Consider the following 25,696-nt stretch of genomic DNA (forward strand, 5'->3'; position numbering starts at 1 on the left):
GCAATACTGATGAATGATGAATTTGGCATAGTTACCTATAGTTTATTTAACCAATCAAAAATGTAGTGTATAACTGTAAAATAGAAAAGCTGCTTCACTTACACATATTACACTTCAAGGTAGTATGAAACTATGAAATGTCAATAACCCAGTATTTCCAACAGGTATTTGGTTTTATAACTTTGCTTGTTTCCTTATGTGCTCCTGATTTGCACTGTTTTGATCTTGGACTAACCTCTTTATAGGCCAAATCAGCTTTTAGTTAGGTGTGGGCAGTCCAATTGCATTGTGCACTAATCAGTATTATTAGAAGAAAAATCAGGAAGTAATTTAATGTTAGGTCAACCAAACAAGAAGAAACAATAACAGCCAGTGCAATTTTGATTTGTTTTGAGGCTGAGACAGGGAAATAAAGGACAACTGGTAGAAGTGGGGGTATAGGGCAGATAAATGAGTACAAGAGTAGACCAAGCAGTTCCTAACCGCTAATGTTGTGAAACTCCAGGTTCATATGCTATGGATGATAGTAACAGAGCTGATATGGATGGGGAAGATTTTATTCCACCTACTGTAGAAGAAGAAACAGAGGTGGATTCTCCCAACAGCGCATCGAAAGGAGACCAGGAGCAGTTCTTAAACCCACCACTGATATCTATTAACAAAGGTAAAATCACTGTTTCATAACTATATTTAGGTCCTCAGTGATAGCTATAACAAACTGCATGGAGGTCTGTGCCAAGGCCACTATGGCCTGGGCCCTCTGCTCACTTTATAGGACATTGCTCACCCAAATCAGAAGGTATGACAGATTACTGTACAGTTTATTTTTGTTTATAATATATGCTGTATTTGCAAGGTAACGGTGATTAGGGGATTTAACAGTGAGAAATATTTCTTCAAAGAAAGCATTAAACATGTGTATACAAAAAACATTGGAAAATATCAATAATTGTGCCAGAATAATAGTATGATTAAACAGTTAGAGAGCTGATGGACTGGGTTTTGTTGGTTTTTTTTGCATGAAGCACTGCACTTTTTTTGGCAGAATTTTGTCTTGATTACATAAGTGTCAGACTGTTTTCAAGTCATTCTTTAATTTTATATTGGTATGTGTGTTGCACTACGTATTGTTCTTTTTCTAATTTAGTAACAATAGATAATCAGATGACCTTGACAACCAATGTTTTGTTTGTTTGAATACAATATGCTGCTATTGTCTTATGTAATGTAGACATTGTTAAAAGAGACAGGAAATAACCCCTGGCTACAACACAGTGAGATAATGCCAAGGTTACTGCAGTGTCCATCCTTATATATGTGAAAATGATTAGCATTTATTTGCCATTTTTATATCTGAAACAATGATGTATAACAGTGCAGCCAATCGCATACTTGCCAACTCTCCCTGAATGTCAGGGAGACTTCCTGAAATAGGGGTGATCTCCCTCACTCCCTAAAGAGTCTCGCATTCTCCCTGATGCTGAGCCAGTACAAGACGTAGTTGGTTTCGCCATCTGTGACATGATGACACAGTTCAGAAATTGTCCATGTATTGATGCCTATGGAGGTGGCCATTTTCATGGAGACCAAGATTTAATCAAAGACTGACAGGTAAGACAACATGACTTCAGTAATGAAAACAGAAATGTAAAAGACACTTCATTCTCTAGAGATTCATTAGCTGCTTTTCTAGTTGCCTACTCTCCCAGAATGTCCGGGAGACTCCTGCATTTCTGGGAGACCTCCCGGGAGAGCAGGGCAACCTTCCGATTCTCGCACCAGCAATAGATAAGTGGCGGGCCCAGCTCCCTGCTGAAATTGTGACACCCGTTAAGGAGTGGGGCCAAAATGTTGTGATTCAATAAGCCCCGCCCCCCGCATGCCCACCTCCCCCAGGATCTCTCTGAAGCCAACTAGGAAAAGTTGGCAAGTATGGCCAAACGTCAGCATAACATCTCCTACCACCATATGCAGTCTGATGCCCAATAAAATAGCAGTGTGTCTACCCATGTCCTGTATAGCAGTAGCAAAATATGACCCCATGGTAACCATGTATAATCACATGCCCATCATATGCAGCATAATAGCATCATATGCACAATGTCCCCAGCAACCACATACCATATATCCCCATATCTAGCATATCCACCACAGTCCTGTCAACCACATACAGTTCTGTGCATCATGCCCAACGCAGTATAAGAGCATCATGCCCATTTCTGCACCCAGGATACAAGCCTCATGCCAGCCTCATATGTTCTAGACACAACAGCCTTATTTCTACCACATAATATCTTGTCAACCATATTTAACCCTATGTCTTATCACATTTAGTCCTATGCAAAATACATTTTCCAGTGCATGGCAGCCTCATGCCCATCACAGCACTATCCAGTGCCCACCTCAGTTGTGACCACTATACACTGCCCAGTGCATCACCCATGTAAGTACTATACCCCACCTCCCATCTGTCTTCCTTGATCCTCCTCTCTTCGGACTTGGATAGTGGTCTCTCCTCAATAGCAGGAATGAAAACATTTTTAATTTCATGCAGTAAAGCTGAACAGCAACAGTCTTTGAATGAAACGGTCACTTGCTTTGTCAGGCAAAAGTTAAACTGAGTGTCACGGGCACTAGGAGTCTTTACCCAGGGATCACCAGGTGATAGGCTTACCAGAGCAGTATAGGTGGTAATATGGTACTCTGGTAGCAGGGTGATCACGGAACAGGAAATAGCAGATGATGAGATGCTCAGGAAAGTCTATGACTAGCAGCACTGGCACTATGGAGGTAGTAATACACGAGGAACTGTATGGACAAAGGACACGTGAAGGTAGTCAGTGGTCTGCGGTAGCAAGTTGTACCACTGCTATAGTGAGGAGGAATGTCCAACAGAAACGAGGAGGTGATGAGAGTCAGCGGTCTGCGGATAGCAAGTTGTACCGCTGTCTGAGTGAAGGAATGGAATCCAAGTGGAGGTATCCGGGGAGTCAGTGGTCTGCGTTAGCAAGTTGTACCACTGCTATGTGAGAGGATACTGGAACAGGTGAAACTGTAAACAGGGGTCAGTGGTCTGCCACTAGCAAGTTGTACCACTGAATATATATGTGAGGAGGTGCACGGGGAGAGACTGCAACACAATATATACACGGGCACCTTGACTTTGAACCACAGTGATATGCACAATATAAATGTATAGATGACTGAACAATACTGCCAATATAGAAAGTCTCTTGAAGTAGTCCAGCATAAGATAACACAGTCAATGATGGCAATAGACTCAGCGGATAGCACACTCCAGAGGAGAACCAACACAGTCCAGCAAGGTATGCAATACACAGCACAGTCAATGAGAAGTATGCATACCGTGGTTCAGGAGGCAGTCAGACAGGAGTGCAGAGATACCTGAACGGCAGGAGGCCGGCAGGATGCGAAGTCCCTGGATGAGTGAAGCGGTGGTCTAGTAGGTGCAGCGCACGGGTAGGTAGACCAGCAGGGAACACAGGAAAGCGTGGAGAGCGGATCAGCAGTAGATGGATGAGTAGTGCTGAGGAGTAGCAGCAGCGGGTCTCTGCGGGAACACGGAGGTAGCCAATAGCAACCAGCAGGTGCAGTAACGATGGGACACGGGAGAGCAGAGTTGAACAGGCACTGTTGATCACGGAGAATAGCGGGTAGCAATAGTGGAGGCAGACTCAAGGAAACACGGGAGCGTTGACAAGGACTGAAGACTGAAGCGCACAGAGGCAGCGGATAGGAATCAGCCAAACAGTCACGATGAAACACAGACGGGTTGCAGGTTGAAGACTGTAGTGCACGGAGGCAGCGGATAGGAATCAGCTAGCAGTCACGATGATGAAACACAGACGAGTTGCAGGTTGAAGACTGTAGTGCACGGAGGCAGCGGATAGGAATCAGCTAAACAGTCACGATGAAACACAGACGGGTTGCAGGTTGAAGACTGTAGTGCACGGAGGCAGCGGATAGGAATCAGCTGGCAGTCACAATCATGAACAGGTGAGTGGATGTGAATGAAAGACTGTAGTGCACGGAGGCAGCGGATAGGCATCAGCTAACAGTCCCAATGATACATGGTAGAGTTGAAGTGATTAGAAGACTGTAGTGCACGGAGGCAGCGGATAGGAATCAGCTCACAGTCACGATGATACAGTAGATGGTAGAAGTGGTATGGGAACCACAGTAGCAGAAGTGGTTTGGAAACCACAGAGGTAGAAGTGGTTTGGAAACCACAGGAATCAGCAGGGCTGAATAAACAAGGAAACACAGGAACACCTTCAGAGACTCATGGGGAATGAGACTCCAAGATCAGGCAATGTGGTGATGACCACAGGTGCTTAATATAGGGAGGTTGCCTGATCTGCCAATTAAGTTAAAGGAACATACACTGGAGGTATAGAAAGGGCTGCGCATGCGCAGTCCCTCAGGATGGAGGACGGCCACGGTTCCTAAATGTCCGGGAAGAAGCACTCACAGTCCGGTGAGTGACAGTACCCCCCCTTTTAAAGGTGGGCACAGAACGCCTGGAACCGGGCTTGTCCGGATTTTTGGAATAAAACTTCTTCAGAAGGGCAGGAGCATTAAGATCTTCAGCTTTGATCCATGAACGCTCCTCAGGACCAAAGCCCTTCCAATGAACGAGGAAACGGAGGACTCCTCGCGAAATTTTTGCATCCAATACCTCAGTAATCTCGAAATCCTCCTCCTGATGAACTTGAACTGGCTGCGGTGCTGAGGAAGGAGTCGAGAAACGGTTGATGATGAGAGGTTTGAGCAAGGACACATGGAAGGCATTGGAGATCCGAAGATTCTTAGGAAGAAGAAGTTTAACACATACTGGATTGATAACTTGAATGATCCTATATGGACCAATAAAACGAGGGGCGAATTTCATAGATGGAACCTTCAAACGAATATTTTTGGTAGATAACCAGACACGATCTCCAATTTTTAGTGGTGGAATAGCCCGCCTCTTCTTATCTGCGAAAGACTTATATTTGTTAGATGTCTTCTTTAAACAGGTTTTGACCTGAGACCAGATATTTTTGAAGGTCTGACAAGCAGTCTCCACAGCAGGAACTTGGGTGGGCGGGAGGGCAGGAAATTCCGGAAAAGACGGATGGTGACCGTAGACCACAAAGAATGGAGTTTTGGATGATGACTCATGGTACATGTTGTTATGGGCGAATTCAGCCCAAGGGAGCAATTCTACCCAGTTGTCTTGGTTGGCTGAAGAGAACATCCTAATAAAAGTCTCAAGATCTTGATTGACTCGTTCCGTTTGTCCGTTAGATTGCGGATGGTAAGACGATGAGAGTGCTAATCGTATGCCCAAGGTTTTACAAAGGGCCCGCCAGAATCTGGAAACGAATTGTACTCCTCTATCTGACACAATCTCAGACGGACATCCATGGATGCGGAAGATTTCTTTAATGAAATGTTCAGCCAGAGTAGACGAGGAAGGTAAACCGGACAGAGGGACGAAATGAGCCATCTTCGAAAATCTGTCTACCACTACCCAAATAGTATTGTGATTCTTACTTGGTGGCAAATCAGTAACGAAATCCATACTAATATGGGTCCAAGGCTTGGACGGAATGGGTAGTGGTCGCAGCAACCCTGCTGGAGTTCTGCGGGAGGATTTGAACTGAGAACATAAATCACAGGAAGCAATAAACTCTTTGACGTCTCTCCTCATTGAAGGCCACCAGTAACTACGAGAGAGAATCTCAAAGGTCTTATGTTCACCGGCGTGTCCAGAAAAACGAGAGGCATGGAACCACGAAAGGATTTTCCTCCTCAGAGTAGGAGGCACGAGGGTCTTCCCAAATGGCAGCATTTTGGTGGATGAAGCAGCCAGAGAAATACATTTGGGGTCTAGAATAGCATGGTTGGGAACCTCTTCTACATCAGAGGACGTCACAAAAGCTCGAGATAGAGCGTCAGCTTTCTTGTTCTTAGCAGCTGGTTTGAAGGTTATAATTAATTCAAAACGGGAAAAGAAAAGAGACCATCTTGCTTGACGAGGGTTCAAGCATTGAGCAGATTGCAAATATGACAAGTTCTTATGATCCGTGAAGATCGTCACCGGATGGCGAGCTCCTTCCAACAAGTATCTCCATTCCTCTAATGCAGCTTTGATGGCCAGCAACTCCTTGTCCCCGATAGTATAGTTTTTCTCTGCGGGCAGAAGACCCCGAGAGTAGAAGGCACAAGGATGTAATTTTTGTTGCTCCGAGCGTTGGGAGAGAATAGCTCCTAAGCCCACATTAGAGGCATCTACTTCTAGGAAGAAGGGGAGTGTCACATCAGGTTGTCGCAGAATGGGAGCAGACGAGAAGGACTCTTTGAGGATTTGAAAGGCTTGGAGAGCCTCAGATGACCATTGCTTAGTATTAGCCCCTTTCCGAGTTAAGGCCACAATGGGAGATGCAATGGATGAGAAGTCTTGAATGAAGCGTCTATAGTAATTGGCAAAACCTAAAAAACGCTGGATGGCACGAAGAGTAGTTGGCTGAGGCCAATGTAGTACAGCATTTACTTTGTCTGGATCCATCTTCAGGCCAACTCCGGAAACTATATACCCCAAGAATGGAATCTGGGGTAACTCGAATGAACATTTTTCCAATTTACAGAACAATGAGTTTTTCCGTAGTCTAGAGAGGACCTCTGCCACATGTTGGTGATGAGAAGGCAGGTCCTGTGAGAAGATCAATATGTCGTCCAGGTAGACAACGACACATACATATAATAAGTCCCGAAAGATCTCATTGATGAAACCCTGGAAAACCGCGGGGGCATTACACAGCCCGAAGGGCATTACTAAATATTCGTAATGCCCATCTCTGGTGTTAAACGCGGTCTTCCATTCGTCACCGGAACGGATTCTAATTAAATTGTAGGCACCACGAAGATCCAACTTAGTAAATATCCGAGCTCCCTTGATGCGATCAAATAGCTCAGTGATCAGCGGAATGGGATACCGATTCTTGATAGTAATGGCGTTGAGTCCACGAAAATCTATACAAGGGCGTAATGATCCATCCTTCTTTTTGACGAAGAAGAACCCAGCTCCAGCGGGAGAGGTGGAAGGTCGAATGAACCCACGCTGGAGATTCTCCCGTATGTACTCAGATGTGGCTTGAGTTTCAGGTAACGAGAGAGGATAGACCCGACCCCTGGGAGGAGTCTTGCCAGGTAGAAGGTCGATCGGACAATCCCAAGAACGATGAGGAGGAAGACGTTCAGACTGAGCTTTATCAAACACATCGGCAAATGAAGCATACTGAGGAGGGAGTCCCGGGGAGGAAGATGAGATGGAAGATTGCTGTACTTTAAGAGGAATAACTTGAGAGAGACAACGATGGTGACATTCAGGCCCCCAAGACGTAACTTGAGGGGTGCGCCAGTCAATCTGGGGAGAGTGACATTGAAGCCATGGAAGGCCTAAGACAATCGGACTTGTCGTAACAGGAAGAATTAAAAACGAAATTTCTTCATGGTGTAGTACACCAATCTGAAGGGTTACTGGAGACGTACTCTGGGTGATGAGACCATTGATGAGACGTGATCCATCTATAGCCGTCACAGTAATGGGTGTTTTTAAAGTGATCACTGGTAGGGACCATTGATTCACTAGTGATTTAGAAATGAAATTTCCTGCTGCTCCGGAATCAATCAATGCCTGTGACTCAAAGGATTTAGTAGCAAAGGAAATCGTAACATCGAAAGCGCAGACTTTAGATTTCATAGACAATGGAGAGGACTCCAGGGACCCTAACTTCACCTCTCCAGAACTAGTTAGGGCCTGGCATTTCCCGATTTCTTAGGGCAAGAACTGAGCATATGTGTGGAATCAGCACAATAGATACAGAGTCTATTCTTTACTCTTCGTTTCCTCTCTTCTAAAGATAATTTGGAACGTCCTATCTCCATGGGAATCACAGAAGGTGAAACTGGACGAAATTGAGGGTTTAAACGAAGAGGTGCTTTAGCAGAAGTTGTTTTCTCAGATTCTCTTTCACGAAATCTCATGTCTACACGATGGCAAAGAGAGATCAAATCTTCTAGTGACGAAGGAAGCTCTTGGGTAGTCAGTGCATCTTTAATTTTATCGGAGAGCCCCTGCCAGAAGGCGGCAACTAATGCTTCAGTGTTCCACTGAAGTTCAGAGGCTAAGATCCTAAATTGAATGACATACTGTCCTACTGTATGGGAGCCTTGTCGCAAACGAAGAATGCTGGAAGCAGCGGAGGTCACACGACCTGGTTCATCGAACACACTTCGGAACGTGGAAATGAATTTGGCACTATCTTGTAGAATTGGATCGTTTCTTTCCCACAGAGGGGAGGACCAAGCCAGGGCTTGTCCAGAAAACAATGAGATAAGATAGGCCACTCTGGAACGATGGGTAGAAAAATTTTGAGGTTGGAGTTCAAAATGGACTGAACATTGGTTAAGGAAACCTCTACAAGTTTTGGGGTCCCCGTCATATTTTGACGGAGTAGGCAGGTGAAGCGTAGGAGCTGTAGACACCTGGGATGGCACTGGGGAAACGGAGGAAAGCACAGGAGCTTCAATACTAGCTGTAACAGTCTGTCCAGATGTTCCTTGGGAGGTTAACGATTGGTAACATTGAAGTAACAGCTGTTGGCGAGCATCCTGTTGCTCCACACGACTGACCAGATGCTGCAGCATCTCTTTAGCAGTAGGTTCCGTATCTGGGTCTGTCATGGCCTGATCTTACTGTCACGGGCACTAGGAGTCTTTACCCAGGGATCACCAGGTGATAGGCTTACCAGAGCAGTATAGGTGGTAATATGGTACTCTGGTAGCAGGGTGATCACGGAACAGGAAATAGCAGATGATGAGATGCTCAGGAAAGTCTATGACTAGCAGCACTGGCACTATGGAGGTAGTAATACACGAGGAACTGTATGGACAAAGGACACGTGAAGGTAGTCAGTGGTCTGCGGTAGCAAGTTGTACCACTGCTATAGTGAGGAGGAATGTCCAACAGAAACGAGGAGGTGATGAGAGTCAGCGGTCTGCGGATAGCAAGTTGTACCGCTGTCTGAGTGAAGGAATGGAATCCAAGTGGAGGTATCCGGGGAGTCAGTGGTCTGCGTTAGCAAGTTGTACCACTGCTATGTGAGAGGATACTGGAACAGGTGAAACTGTAAACAGGGGTCAGTGGTCTGCCACTAGCAAGTTGTACCACTGAATATATATGTGAGGAGGTGCACGGGGAGAGACTGCAACACAATATATACACGGGCACCTTGACTTTGAACCACAGTGATATGCACAATATAAATGTATAGATGACTGAACAATACTGCCAATATAGAAAGTCTCTTGAAGTAGTCCAGCATAAGATAACACAGTCAATGATGGCAATAGACTCAGCGGATAGCACACTCCAGAGGAGAACCAACACAGTCCAGCAAGGTATGCAATACACAGCACAGTCAATGAGAAGTATGCATACCGTGGTTCAGGAGGCAGTCAGACAGGAGTGCAGAGATACCTGAACGGCAGGAGGCCGGCAGGATGCGAAGTCCCTGGATGAGTGAAGCGGTGGTCTAGTAGGTGCAGCGCACGGGTAGGTAGACCAGCAGGGAACACAGGAAAGCGTGGAGAGCGGATCAGCAGTAGATGGATGAGTAGTGCTGAGGAGTAGCAGCAGCGGGTCTCTGCGGGAACACGGAGGTAGCCAATAGCAACCAGCAGGTGCAGTAACGATGGGACACGGGAGAGCAGAGTTGAACAGGCACTGTTGATCACGGAGAATAGCGGGTAGCAATAGTGGAGGCAGACTCAAGGAAACACGGGAGCGTTGACAAGGACTGAAGACTGAAGCGCACAGAGGCAGCGGATAGGAATCAGCCAAACAGTCACGATGAAACACAGACGGGTTGCAGGTTGAAGACTGTAGTGCACGGAGGCAGCGGATAGGAATCAGCTAGCAGTCACGATGATGAAACACAGACGAGTTGCAGGTTGAAGACTGTAGTGCACGGAGGCAGCGGATAGGAATCAGCTAAACAGTCACGATGAAACACAGACGGGTTGCAGGTTGAAGACTGTAGTGCACGGAGGCAGCGGATAGGAATCAGCTGGCAGTCACAATCATGAACAGGTGAGTGGATGTGAATGAAAGACTGTAGTGCACGGAGGCAGCGGATAGGCATCAGCTAACAGTCCCAATGATACATGGTAGAGTTGAAGTGATTAGAAGACTGTAGTGCACGGAGGCAGCGGATAGGAATCAGCTCACAGTCACGATGATACAGTAGATGGTAGAAGTGGTATGGGAACCACAGTAGCAGAAGTGGTTTGGAAACCACAGAGGTAGAAGTGGTTTGGAAACCACAGGAATCAGCAGGGCTGAATAAACAAGGAAACACAGGAACACCTTCAGAGACTCATGGGGAATGAGACTCCAAGATCAGGCAATGTGGTGATGACCACAGGTGCTTAATATAGGGAGGTTGCCTGATCTGCCAATTAAGTTAAAGGAACATACACTGGAGGTATAGAAAGGGCTGCGCATGCGCAGTCCCTCAGGATGGAGGACGGCCACGGTTCCTAAATGTCCGGGAAGAAGCACTCACAGTCCGGTGAGTGACACTGAGCATGTGGCAACTCATCTTCACAGTGGATAACGACACAGTGCCATGTTGCCAGTTGCACAAAGTTGATTTATAAAGATAGAGACGTTGTATACTTATGTGTGAATATCATGAATTTCCCTATTGCAAAATTGATAAATAAATATAAATACAGTATGCCCAGATGTACCATATGTATAATCATTAGAGATGAGCGGGCTCGGATATCTGAAATCCGAGCCCACCCGAACGTTGCCAATCCGAGCCGGATCCGAGACAGATCCGGGTATTCCCGCCAATTGCAAAACTGAAACCGAGGCTCTGAGTCATAATCCTGCTGTCGGATCTCGCGATACTCGGATCCTATAAATTCCCCTCTAGTCGCCGCCATCTTCACTCGGGCATTGATCAGGGTAGAGGGAGGTTGTGTTAGGTGGTCCTCTGTCCTGCTATATCTCGTGCTGTGCTGTGCTGTGTTCTGCTCAGTCCAGTGGTGCTGTGTCCTGTGCTCTGTCCTTCTAAGGGCATTGTTATTTCCCCATTATTCCCAAGTTATAAAAAATTTTTAAAAAAGTTATAAAAAAAAATAAATAAAAAATAATTATAAAAAAAAATATCCAAAAACAATCCTGCAGTATAAGTCCAGTGGTACTGCAATATTACAAAGTTCACTGATTCAGCAGTATAAGTCCAGTGGTACTGCAATATTACAAAGTTCACTGATTCAGCAGTATAAGTCCAGTGGTACTGCAATATTACAACGTTCACTGATTCAGCAGTATAAGTCCAGTGGTACTGCTATATTACAAAGTTCACTGATTCAGCAGTATAATTCCAGTGGTACTGCTATATTACAAAGTTCACTGATTTCAGCAGTATAAGTCCAGTGGTACTCTCCTGTGCTTGCATATAATTTTTAAAGGCTTTGCCGAGTGTGTGTGGCTTAGGGGTACGCTTTCTTGTGCTACATATAATGGAAAACAAAAATTTGGGGGATAAAGTAGGGAAAGATCAAGACCCACTTCCTCCTAATGCTGAAGCTGCTGCCACTAGTCATGACATAGACGATGAAATGCCATCAACGTCATCTGGCAAGCCCGATGCCCAATCTCCTAGTACAGGGCATGTAAAATCCAAAAAGCCCAAGTTCTCAAAAAGTAGCAAAAAGAGAAACTTAAAATCATCTGAGGAGAAACGTAAAGTTAACAATATGCCATTTAAGACACGTAGTGGCAAGGAACGGCTTAGGCCCTGGCCCGTGTTCATGACTAGTGGTCCAGCTTCACCCAAGGATCTAAGCCCTCCCCCTTCCCCCCCCCCCCCTACAAAAAATTCAAGAGAGTTATGCTGTCAGCAACAACAACAAAACAGCAAAGAACTCTGCCTTCTAAACAGATGACATCACAAATCCCCAAGGCGAATCCAAGGGTGTTGGTGGTTGTGAAGCCTGACCTTCCCATCACTCTACCGGAAGAGGTGACTCCATCCAGCATTTGCAGCACACCCTCTGCATATGTTGGAAGGATCACCCACAGTGTAGATCAAGATTTGGATAATCAAGGTGTCAATGTTGTACACCGGGAGGAGACTATTGATGTAGCTGGCGCTGTGGAGGAACTTGATGATGAGGATGGTGATGTGGTTATTGTAAATGAGGCACCAGGGGGGGAAACAGCTGATGTCCATGGGATGAGAAAGCCCATCATCATGCCTGGTCAGAACACCAAAAAATGCACCTTTTCGGTCTGGAGTTATTTTTATTCAAATACGGACAACCAATGTATGGCCATATGTAGCTTATGTAAAGCTCAAATAAGCAGAGTTAAGGATCTTGTCCACCTAGGGACATCCTCCCTTATACGTCACCTGAATAACCTTCATAGTTCAGTGGTTAGTTCAGGAACTGGGCCTAGGACCGTCATCAGTACAGGGACACCTAAATCCCTTGGTCCTGTTGGATACACACCACCAACACCCTCCTTGTCAACTTCCTCCACGATCTCCATCAGATTTAGAACTGCAGGCTATGTCACCAGCCAGACTGAGTCCTCTTCTATACGGGATTCATCCGAGGAATCCTGCAGCGGTACGCCTACTACTGCCACTGCTGCTGTTGCTGCTGTTAGTCGGTCATCTTCCCAGAGGGGAAGTCGTAAGACCGCTACGTCTTTCAAAAAACAATTGACCGTCCATCAGTCATTTGCCATGACCACAAAATACGATTGTAGTCACCCTATTGCAAAGCGTATAACTGCGGCTGTAACTGCTATGTTGGTGTTAGACGTGCGCCCGGTGTCCGCCATCAGTGGAGTGGGATTTAGAGGGTTGATGGAGGTATTGTGTCCCCGGTACCAAATCCCGTTGAGATTCCACTTCACTAGGCAGGCGATACCAAAGATGTACAGAGAAGTACGAGCAAGTGTCCTCAGTGCTCTTAAAAATGCGGTTGTACCCACTGTCCACTTAACCACGGACATGTGGACAAGTGGTTCTGGGCAAACGAAGGACTATATGACTGTGACAGCCCACTTGGTAGATGCATCCCCTTCCGCAGCAACAGCAGCAGCTGCATCAGTAACAGCATCTACACAACGTCTGCTCGTGCCAAGGCAGGCAACATTGTGTATTACAGGCTTTAATAAAAGGCACAACGCTGACAACCTATTAGAGAAAATGAGGGAAATTATTTCGCAGTAGCTTACCCCACTTAGACTCTCCTGGGGATTTGTGGTGTCAGACAATGCCAGTAACATTGTGCGGGCATTGCATATGGGCAATTTCCAGCACGTCCCATGTTTTGCCCACACCGTTAATTTGGTGGTGCGGCATTACCTCAAGAGTGACGGGTGTGCAGTAAATGCTTGCGGTGGCCCGCAAAATTGCTGGACGCTTTCGGCATTCTGCCAGTGCCTACCGCAGGCTCGAGGCACATCAAAAAAGCATGAACCTGCCCTGCCATCACCTCAAACAAGAGGTTGTGACGCGCTGGAACTCCATCCTCTATATGCTGCAGAGGATGGAGGAGCAGCAAAAGGCCATCCAGGCCTACACCGCCACCTACGACATAGGCAAAGGAGTGGGGATGCGCCTCAGTCAAGCGCAGTGGAGACTGATTTCCGTGTTGTGCAAGGTTCTCCAGCCACTTGAATTTGCCACACGAGAAGTCAGTTCCGACACTGCCAGCTTGAGTCAGGTCATTCCCCTGATCAGGCTGTTGCAGAAGCAGCTGGAGAAAGTGAGGGAGGAGCTGGTAAACCATTGCGATTCCACCAAGCATGTAGCTCTTGTGGATGAAGCCCTTCGTACGCTTTGCCAGGATCCGAGGGTGGTCACTATTTTAAAGTCAGAGGAATACATTCTGGCCACCGTTCTCGATCCTCGGTTTAAAGCGTATGTTTTGTCTCTGTTTCCGGTGAACACAAGTCTGCAGCGGTGCAAAGACCTGCTGGTCAGAAGATTGTCCTCTGAAGAGGACTGTGACATGCCAACAGCTCCACCCTCATTTACTTCCACATCTGTGGCTGCGAGGAAAAAGCTCAGTTTTCCTAAAAGAGCCGCTGGCGGGGATTCTGATAACATCTGGTCCGGACTGAAGGACCTGCCAACCATTGCAGACATGTCTACTGTTGCTGCATTGGATGCTGTCACAATAGAAAAAATGGTGGAGGATTATTTTGCTGACACCATCCAAATAGACATGTCAGACAGTGCATATTGTTACTGGCAGGAAAAAAAAGGCAGTTTGGAAGCCCCTGTACAAACTGGCTCTATTTTACCTGAGTTGTCCCCCCTCCAGTGTGTACTCGGAAAGAGTTTTTAGTGCAGTGGGGAACCTGGTCAGTGAGCGCCGAAGGAGGTTGCTTCCTCACAACGTTGAAAAAATGATGTTCATAAAAATGAATTATCAATTTCTCAATCAAGTACAGCACTGCCCTCCAGATAGTACAGAGGGACCTGTGGTTGTGGAGTCCAGCGGGGACGAATTGATAATGTGTGAGGAGGAGGAAGTACACACTGTAGGGGGAGAGGAATCAGAGGTTGAGGATGAGGACGACATCTTGCCTCAGTAGAGCCTGTTTATTTTGTACAGGGAGAGATGAATTGTTTTTTTGGTGTGGGGGCCCAAACAAACCAATCATTTCAGCCACAGTTGTTTGGTAGGCCCTGTCGCTGAAATGATTGGTTTGTTAAAGTGTGCATGTCCTATTTCAACAACATAAGGGTGGGTGGGAGGGCCCAAGGACAATTCCATCTTGCAACTCTTTTTTTGGCATTATGTGACCATTCAACAGTCGTTTGCCATGAGCACAAAGTAAAACAAAATTAAACCAAAAGTAAAATGCCCTGTCATAATCAAAAACAAGAGGTATTGACGTGCTTGAACTACTGTAGTGTTTATAAGTTAGAAACAATACACTTGAAAGCTTGAGCCTTTAATAGAAAAAGTCACTCTTCATTGCACCAATATTTGCAACAGGGACAGTTTTTTGGTTAACAAAGTCAACAAATAACACTTCGACCCTGTCTGTCTTTCACATACTTGATGGGATCTCAATGATGAATGCTCTGTACCATGGTCGTCTAAAACAAGAGTTATTGACGTGCTATAACTACTGTAGTTTTTATAAATTATAAACACTACACTTGAAAGTTGGAGGAGGTATTGTGGCCCCGGTACCAAATTGGGTACCGGGGCCACTCCACTATGCAGTCCAGATAGAGGCGTATCAGATATTAAACAACATTGACTGTTGCTGCCAAATCATAAATTAGTGAAAATGACCTGTCATCGTCAAAAACAAGAGGTATTGACACGCTCGAACTACACCCTGTATATGCTGCAAAGGATGTAGGAGCAGGCAGCTGTGCAGTGGAATTCAGACCATTTGAAGGCAGAGGTATTGTGGCCCCGGTACCAAATTGTGTACTGGGACCACTGCACTATGCAGTCCAGAAAGCTACCTCGGTGAAACGTTTTGGACTAAAAACAATATTGTGAGGTGTGAAGTGTTCAGAATAGACTGGGAATTAGTGGAAATGATTGTTATTGAATGTTATTGAGGTTAATAATAGCGTAGGAGTGAAAATAAACCAAAAAAGTTGTTTTTAACACTTTTTATGTTTTTTTCAAAATAAATCCGAATCCAAAACCTTAAATCCGAACCAAAACCTTTCGTCAGGTGTTGTGCGAAATAAATCCGAACCCAAAACCTCAAGCAAATCCGAATCCAAAACACAAAACACGACACACCAAAAGTGGCCGGTGCACATCCCTAATAATCATTGATGGATCATTTTATTCTGTATGGTATATTTAAACATCAGTTATTAACTGCCAGGGTGATAAAAAAGAAAAGATGACCCACTGGTAAAATACTTTGACCTTTTTCAAATATGTAAATTAGAGAATTGATCAATTTAATTGCAGAATTGACATGCAAAGTAATTCCTTGTTGCTATTAGTAAAGCTGTTATTGTCATAGCTAAAGGTGGTGTGTGTACATACTAATAGAAAGGAAGGATAAAGCAGTAATTTTCTCTCCAGGGATCTCAAAGATGACTTTTAAATATTAAATATGAGTTTGATTATAGGTATTCATTACCGAACTATGTAAAAAAAAATTGGTTGCTATGACAACTGTGCACACATCTCAGAAACAGGGATCAACCATAAGCATAAGTAATCCCTGTGAAACTGAATTGATTGTTGCTGGCCTAGATGAATAAGAATTTCATTAGCTGGCATATCGCCCTACGTGTGGTTCTTCTGTGATCTTGCCATTTTAGATGCTAGAAATAGTGATGTCATACAGCGTATCTGCATGATACATGGCTTACATCACACCTTGAATCTTACAAAATCCAATCAGGGCATTACATTACAATATGCTTTCAACTAGCCTGTTGCCTGTTTTATAAAATTTATGTTTGGGATCCTCCCCAAGTCACAATCTCTTTTTCTGCCACTGATTGTTTTTTCTTCCCCCTTATACTTTATCTTGATATACATTAATCCCCTACAGGTTTATTTACTTCACAACACTATAACCCTCCCTTATAATACCAACAACACATGGGTCCAGAAATAGATTTTTTGCACACTTAATCACAATATGTGTCAGCCGGGTATATATATGTGATAGGTGCAACAGACGGATGGCGCACTGGTGATGTTTGCAGTTTATGCTACACAAAGTGGGAACAGATGAATAGGCATGAGGATAAAGTGCAAGACTCTGGGTTGGTATTCAACAGTGTATGCAATAATCCAGTTCTTAAATCCAAATGCTAGACACAGAATGAACAACCGTATCAGACTCTGGTGTACAGAGAATTAACTCCAATGTCACAATAAACATGCATGTGCAATTACTGGTCAAACAGACCACTATATGGAGCTGTGATTCCCTCTCGGAGACCCTGATACAGATAAGCTGTTTTTATATTACCTTTCGGTACGCTTCCATCTATTATATTGTTATCTGGTCAACTGTACTTCATAATTTACCCTCTATTCATCCCTGTCCCTTTGCTGATATATAATTGGAGAACTTGTGGGCTGGGACACTGGTCCAGCCAGCTCTGTTTGACCAGTAATTGCATCTATCACTTTTATTTCCGGCCTTACCAGCCAGAGTTTGTAGGAAGGCTGCCTCCTCACATGGAAGAGGTGTATATGTGGGTTTGAACTATACTACTGTACATACACAATACTGTTTTGAGCGCCAGTGTTTACATCGTATATCTACATATATATATATATATATATATATATATATATATATATATATACATACATACATACATACATACTATATATATGTATATATATATATATATATATATATATATATATATATATATATATATACATAATATATATATTTATCCACACACACATATGTACATACCTATCTATTGTCATGTGCTAATTATGCATGACTGTGGAAGAACCTTCACTATATTTGATACAGGATTACATAGAGGCGTTACATAAGATCTACAATCAAATCAATGTAATTAGATGTTATATATAATTCTGTAATCTGATTAAATGGTAGCTCTCCTATAATGCCTATCTGGAATCATATATGAAATCTAGTTAAGGTTCCACAGTGATGCATAATCAGCACCTGACTGGAATAATCATCGGGCAGCATGGTGGCTTAGTGGTTAACACTTCTGCCTCACAGCACTGGGGTCATGTTCTCCTTGTGTTTGAGTCTGTTTCCTCCGGGTGCTCTGGTTTCCTCCCACACTCCAAAAACATACTAGTAACAGGGCCCTCTTAAGAACCTCTTGGGCCCCCGGGCACAGCAGTGCACCGGGGCCCCTATATATACAAAAATAAAAAAAAGAATGATTATATATATGGGCCCTGCAGCCCAGGGGGGCCTGTCGGAGGCAGGAAAAAGAAAACCCTGAAAAAAAGAAGAAAATACTTACCGTGCTGTCAGCTGGCGATCCGGCTCCCTCCCTGGTCTCCTCCTCCGTCGCGCTCCGCAATGGATGTCGGGCGGGCGTGATGACGTCACGCTCGACATGCACTGCCAGCGCGACGGAGGAGAAGACCAGGGAGGGAGCCGGATCGCCAGCTGACAGCACGGTAAGTATTTTCTTCTTTTTTTCAGGGTTTTCTTTTTTTTCCTGCCTCCGGAGGGCCCCTCTGGGCTGCAGGGCCCCCGGGCACCTGCCCAGCGTGCCCAATGGGAAAGACGGCCCTGACTAGTAGGTTAATTGGCTGCTAACAAATTGACCCTAGTCTCTCTCTGTCTGTCTGTATGTGTGTGTAAGCTCCAATGGGGCAGGGACTGATGTGAGTAAGTTCTCTGTACAGCGCTGAGGAATTAGTGGCGCTATATAAATATATGGTGATGATATGCCATTGACTGCAAGGTTGCTGGCTACTGTAAACATTTGCATAAAGTTCAATGAATACATTATGATTACAATGGTGTTATAAAAAACTTAATTAATTAATTCGGTCATTCAATTTTTGTCTGTTCAACATACTGTTCAGCTCTGTGTAATACTGCTCTGGTGTTCAATGTGTATTTTAAAGGAAATCCGTTCTCAAAATATCTGAAAGATTTGTGGTTTTGGTTTAAAATATTAACCATCCTTTCTCGCCCATTGTTCACTGTGCATATAGTCAATGTAAACTAAGGTCTCTATGTATTAAGGTAAACATGGAGGAAACAGTGGCGTATTTTCACTCTTTCCTCCATATTCGCCACAGGATGGCTGCTCTGTATGGCCGTTTCCTGGAGAGCATGCCAAAGGAATTGGGACAGAGTTAGGTCACCCTCGCATGGTTATAAGATTATTTGATTATTCTTTATCATGGTGTGTGTTGTGCCGCCCTTAGGGCCAGGGCTGTTACACAAATAACTTAGCCCTGTGAAAATGGCTGCATGGATTTGTCCCTGTGAGGGGAGCAGTGGGTAGGGTGAATGTGTGCATCAGACTAGATTTTAAGAGCAGGGAGGAAGTATGATTACTAGTAACATAAGCATAATTCTCAACCGTCCCGATTTAGGTGAGACAGCTTTGTCTCAATCGGTGGGAAAGTCAGGGGAGGTATTCTGTTCAATGCTGCCTACACAAATATTGGGAGGTTTGCATAAGGGATTTATTTTTTTTTGTCCTGGGACAGAAAAACCAAGACTTTTCTAGCTTGTGCTTTTCTAGCTTGAGAGGAGCAGTGTTCCGATACCTACGTGTGATAGCAACCTAAATGGGACATTTACACGAATCTTGAATGTCAACTTGAGTCATACCACTATGTACTCTCTTATGTAAATCCCATCCTGTCAGGTGTAATATTTTACAATATATTGTATCTGGTTGATGATAGTATTTAGACATTCATACAACAATATGGGATTATGCTGATCAGAATATAAGAAATGATATGTTTCAGCAGTCAGGCACCACTTGGATTACATTGTGACAGTTTCTTACCTGCAGAGCGTGTTATTTTGCCAGGTAACTCTGCCTAGCACTAAAGAGCACAGTTGAACAAACCTATTGTTTAGAATACAGGATAATGTATTCTAACTGAGGAGTAGAATATCAGTTAAAGGGAGCTCTGGAATAGAACTGCTATACTTTTGGTTACTGGTAGTGGGTGTCAAGAGCCTGAGCTATAGGGTGCTATCCTAGAAATCTAGTTAAGATTACAAGAGCCCAAAATTATGTGTTGTCGGCGGCAACTTGTCGCCCATCTGTAATCTGGAACCATGTTTGTAACTTTGCTCACCTTAGGAAATTTTTCTGCAGGGCCAAAATGATGCTATTCACCGTGAATCACATCATGGAGGCCCCCTAATGAAGTAGGCATGAAATGCGGGAGAATGGCTTGTTCTCCTGGGAGTCCGTGAGACCTACCCGGGAGTCTCCAGGGCATTCCGGGAGAGTGGGCGAATAGGAGTTACTCCCCTGAAAATAACAGTAATGCCATTTCAGCCAACACTATTATTTCTTAACTGTAAAAAGTCCTACAAGAAAGCTAAACTTATGCAGCTTCCTAGTGACAACTGTTAAACTTTTTGATCAATATGTTTGTCAGATACAGAAACCAAGGGTCAGAGACGTCGAGGTGCCGTTAAAAGACCAAGCTTAGCACCGGGATCAGCCAATACTGTGTCTCCCACTTCACAAATTCCAGTGAGTAGCCATTTATTTATTTCTATCCATCTTATAAGGACTAATTACATATCCCATGCACCCAAAGTAAAAAATCAAAGCATAGTCTTCGAAAGGCTTGTTATAAATGTAGACGTTTGATATTACAATAAAAATGTTTCCTGTGGAAATGCATACATTTTACTACTTGTTTTTAATGTTTTATTGTCATATTACAGCCAGCAGGAAAAAAGAATAATGTGCTTTCTAATGAAGCCAGGAAGGAAATGGCAAAACTAGCCAAAGTTACAAAGGATGAGAGGAGAGCTCAACTGGATGCCAGGCACAAATATTTGGTGTCTAAACTGGCTGATGGCCTAGGAATCAGTGATACTGAAGTGGAGGACTATCTTATTTCTGATGACAAGGTAAAATAATAAGAAACACAATAGTGCAACCTAGTGGTTAATAGGTGGCAGTAAGTAGTTCTTTGTTTCAAAATCAACTTTATCAAAGTGCGTATTTTGATGTATGCTGGCTGTATGCAGTTTTGTTCAACATAAATAATATTAAACATAAAGGGCCGGATTCAGAGTGAGACGTACGCCCCTTTGGGTATCTTTGCATTGTTTTGTACTGCACATGTACAGAAAGTGAACCTACGAAACTGCAGCTATTCAGACCTACAACTGTTTGCCACTTGCGCCTCCATACGCCTGAAGAGACGTGACAGGGAGAAAAGGGGTGTTCTAATGTAGGCAATGTACAGTAAGGGAGTGTCCAGGTAAGTGCATACGGATTTAGACTGGTGCTTTTTACTTGCTGGTGGACAGGGACAAATGTAAGTAGTGGATGATGACGATCACCTGTACTCGGGGCCATCTTTTCCATTGGGCACGATGGGCAGGTGCCCGGGGGCCCCACGGGCAAGGGGGCCCCATAGGCAGGGCTCTTAATTAGAATAAATAATCCAGCAAAAGAAAAAACCTGCAAAAAAAAACCTTCAAGGGTCACTGAGCAAGTACATCTATCTATCTCTATCTATCTCCATATCTGTATCTCTATACATATACATATATATATATATATATATATATATATATATATATATATATATATATATATATATATATATATATATATGTAGGGGCCCCGGGGCACTGCTTTGCCCGGGGGTCCATAATGTTGTTAAGATGGCCCTGCCTGTACTAACAAACTGGTTGTAATTAGAGGTTAACAAATGATTTGCAGACGCTTATTCAGATTTTAGTAGTTGCTCGGCCATAGATTAGGATTTGTCGAGTGTGTTGTAGCAAAGATAATTTTTTTTAATTTTATCCGCTAGTAGAGAAGCTGGTTCTGCTGTATTAACTAGGTTATTCAAGTTTAAATGATGCTTCATAGAATTGCGTTTGTAACATAAAATGACAGGTGCATCTCCTACTTCAAAACTGGATGCATCTTCAACAATGAATATGGCGTACACTCTTGTACATTTGCAAAACAACTTTTTCAATCACAAGTTACCTGTACTTTCGTTGCACTCTGAATCAAGTCCAAAACAATAATTTTGCTTTTGTTAACATAAAATTTGAAAGCTGGAAAACAATTGGCTTACTGGCTAAATGGAAATATTCCCTCAGGACTTTTATAGATTAGTAAACTTCCCTTTAATATGTTTTACTCTATTTACAGTTCAGCTTGATAGCTGATTTCTTTGTTGCAAATGGATCAAAAAAGCTAATCTTTTTTTACCAAGAAGTTGCTCAGGTATGTACAAAAATGCTTTCATTCTTTGTTTTGTTTTTTTTTCTTGATCCAGTACTAATAATATCTTTACTTCAACTTTATTTTCCTCCTTATGTTTTCCAGGCAAATAAGGCCAATATTCCTATGTGGGTAGAAGGAGCAAATTTAAATACCTCGTATACTCATCTAAATACCTCGCAGAAGAAACTGTTTATCACAATGGGCTCCACCGAGGTACGTGACCTTCTGTCATCCACACACTCTTTAACAATGATACAGAGGCCCAGGTTGTTTTTTAAATGTCATATCCTTTAGAGGTCCTATGATTTTAACATGAAAGTATGGTCTTATATCCACTGCTATATTGCTATATTATTTTTAAATCATTCTAATTGTGCATAAGTTTCAGCATCCAGGTGGATGCTTTGGTATACTTAGTTTACATTATAAATAATACTGTATGTTTACATTATGAAAGTTTCTTAGGGTATGTAATATAATTTGTAGCCTATTCAAGGAGGTATATTTACTAAACTGCAGGTTTGAAAAAGTGGAGATGTTGCCAATAACAACCAATCAGATTGGTTGCTATAGGCAACATCTCCACTTTTTCAAGCCCACAGTTTAGTAAATATACTAGAGATACTCACTGACCCCCGTGTTTTGGTTTTGCATCTGCATTACCTTCGGGTTTTGGTTTTGGTTTTGTTTAGCTATTTTTTACAGAATTTCATTTTTTGGGCTACAATCACATAATTTGGGTATTATTTTGTACCTATATTATTATTAATCTCACTAAAACTAAATTCCAGTGATTTCCATTCAATTTTTACCTTCTCACAGGTCACAATATGCTTTTCATACACTTTCAGCGAGCTGGCTGGATGTTAAGCGACAGAGCAACGACACAAACACACTGCAGTTTATATCACATCTAGAAAACATTGCCACACACCAGTGTCACAAACTCACAATAGAAAAGTAATACAAGATAGAATTGTCCTTGTGGCCTCCCACCCACCCTTGTGTTGGATCTTAAAAAGGACATGCACACTTTTAACAAGCCAAGCAGTTCATCCACAAGGAGTGCCACTTTTCTGGCTGAACTGCAAGTCCAACATAGCCCTCCCTAAACAAGCTAACAATGGGCTTGTTAGAGTAATGGCAGAAACACACATCAGTGCTAGGAAAGATTAATGGTACAAGATGCAATTTTCCTTGGACCTTCCCACCCACTCATATATTGGATCTTACAAAGGACATGCACACCTTAATATACCAAGCACTTCAGCGACAAGGGCTGCCACTTTTGTGGCTGAAGTACTTGGTTTGTTTGGGTCACCTCGGTACTTGGATCCCTGAAGTTCTGGTGGGTTCGGTTTTCAGGAAACCGAGCCTGCCCATCTCTAAAATATACCACGAGGTCTTTTTACCTTGGGTGGTTTATAGCAGGTACAAATGATAGGTATTGGATCTAAGGGCAGTATGGCAGTTTATTTTATTATCAAGTATTATTCTAACCTCTGAAAATGTGCTGAAGATTTATTTTATTTTCTGTTATCAAAGAGTACCTATATAACCATAGCATTAAGATGACCAACTTTGCAGGTCACGGTATTCTGTAAGTCTAGAGGCAGGAATAAAACGGTTCAGCAGTTGAATACTTTAAACTTTACATAGCACCTTAGATGAATATTTACTACTGTCTAGAAAATTAACTGTAACTCACAATTGGTAATAATTTAATTGCCCTATTTTAAGGTTGTTTGTTGTCAAAGTTTCAAATGCTCCCTGAAAACCTACCTGTTCACCAAAGCCTATCCCTTCTCTTCCTGAGACCTCCCTTGCTGGCCTAACCTGTCCTGTCCTTTCCTCACTACTTCACACCCCTTCTGTCTTATCACCTTCTCAGTAGACTGTCAGTTTTTGCAAGCATGGTTCACTTTTACCCATTGTCTTTCATTATCCCACCTCTTCTGTCCCATGCGACTGTATGTTTGTACTGTTTCCCCATTGACTGGTGCTACAGAATTTTGGGGAGCCCTATATATAAACATTGATAACATTATGTCACTTGTTGTTTTTCTGGTAACACAGATACTTAACATTACGTGAGTTCGAAAACACTTTTAATATGTATAATATTTACAACTGCACTTTAAGCACTATTCTCTGTGGACTGTGATTTGCATTGTAGACCACAGAGATCATGGGTTAACTGTATTTTAATTAAAGTAGAATAATAAAAAACAAAATATGCAGGGTTGTCCCATATCCCCAATGATTTTCATTCTATGTATGGAAGTCCTGGCGCAGTCCATCAGAGAAAATCCAGACATATCTGGACAGCGGATGGAAGAATTTAAACTCGCTCTCTTTGCAGACGGCCTCCTAGCAATCCTCATGAACCCTGTAATCTCTATGCCGAACCTAATGTTTGAATTCCGCACATTTGGAGACCTCTCCAACTTTAAAATCAATTGCTTGAAATCAGTGTCCCTTAGCATCTCAGCACCCCTAGATGTAGTTGAAGGCCTGAAGCCTGCATTCCCGTTTGTCTGACACCCCACCCAACTTAAATAATTGGGAGTCTTCATAAATAAGGACATATCTTAGATCTACATTGATAATTTTTTTGCCCATCACCATATCTATCATATCTAAAAATCTGAGACTGGCTCCCGAAGGACTTCTCCCTAATCAGTAGAGTCAACATAGTGAAAATCAATTTGCTCCCTAGAATCCTCTACTTACTACACACACTCCCGATTTACATTCCACCTCCTGGTTTAATGACCTACATAAGGCCATACGGCACTTTGTGTGGAGAGGCAGACGACCCCGATTTAAACATGACATTCTGTACAAAAGCAGAGATTCTGGTGGCCTACATTTGCCACATTTTTCTACTTACTACGACTCTGTCATGTTGAACAGAGTCATAGATTTGACGAGAGGAGGGTGGATCGAGGAATATACACTGCACACACCCATTAATCTAGCACCCTGGCAAACGTCACTTCCCACTGTTCGCCACCAGACAATTTCCCCTACCTTAGCTAAATGGTCCAGATTGCGAATCGCCCCACATATATCAACACCAAATTAACCCCTGATCCAACTTCTCGACAATCCTTCATTTCCCTACTGGACACTCAAAACAGGTTTTCAAACACTGGGCGAAGGCCGAAGTCGCCCATGTTGACCAGCTGGTGGACGCATCGAGAGTTATTCCATTTGCTGATCTTCAGACGAGATGGGATCTACCCAACGCAGAACTGTGGAGGCATTTACAGATGCGTCACTTCTTATGCTCCCCGGATATCCGGGAGATGGCAGGAAGGGTGCTCACTCAGTTTGAATCCTTATGTGTCACCCCTCAGTATCCTAGACATACATTGTCCTCCATATATCGAATCTTGATCGAATACACCTTTAACACACTACCTAAATTCACTAGTGACTGAGAGTGTGACTTGGATACTGTTCTCTCCGACCAGGACTAGTGTGACATTTTCTAACGCACTCAAGCTTGCTCAGTCAGTGTGTGAGTGATTGAAACGGAATATAAAGTATGGACCCAGTGGTACCGGTGTCCCTGCCAATTAGCCAAAAATGTTCCTTGGGTTCCCAGATCTCTGTTTGTAGTGTCAAATGGTACCAGGCACTCTGCTGCACATCTAGCTGGA

At 43.4% G+C, this 25,696-nt stretch overlaps 1 protein-coding gene across 1 annotated transcript in view; it reads left to right on the forward strand.

Moving 5' to 3' along the window:
• The first annotated feature begins 514 nt into the window (after nucleotides 1-514).
• The window catches only part of LOC142158677 (dynein axonemal heavy chain 5-like), a 363,541-nt gene continuing 338,359 nt past the window's right edge, over nucleotides 515-25,696 (forward strand). The window contains exons 1-5 of the mRNA XM_075212884.1: nucleotides 515-664; nucleotides 20,203-20,300; nucleotides 20,498-20,686; nucleotides 21,954-22,028; nucleotides 22,131-22,241. Coding sequence (XP_075068985.1) covers nucleotides 517-664; nucleotides 20,203-20,300; nucleotides 20,498-20,686; nucleotides 21,954-22,028; nucleotides 22,131-22,241 — 621 coding nt within the window. The 5' untranslated portion in view covers nucleotides 515-516. The remainder of the gene's footprint in view (nucleotides 665-20,202; nucleotides 20,301-20,497; nucleotides 20,687-21,953; nucleotides 22,029-22,130; nucleotides 22,242-25,696) is intronic.

Source organism: Mixophyes fleayi, chromosome 5 (genome assembly GCF_038048845.1).
Source record: "Mixophyes fleayi isolate aMixFle1 chromosome 5, aMixFle1.hap1, whole genome shotgun sequence".
NCBI classification, from domain to species: Eukaryota; Metazoa; Chordata; class Amphibia; order Anura; family Limnodynastidae; genus Mixophyes; species Mixophyes fleayi.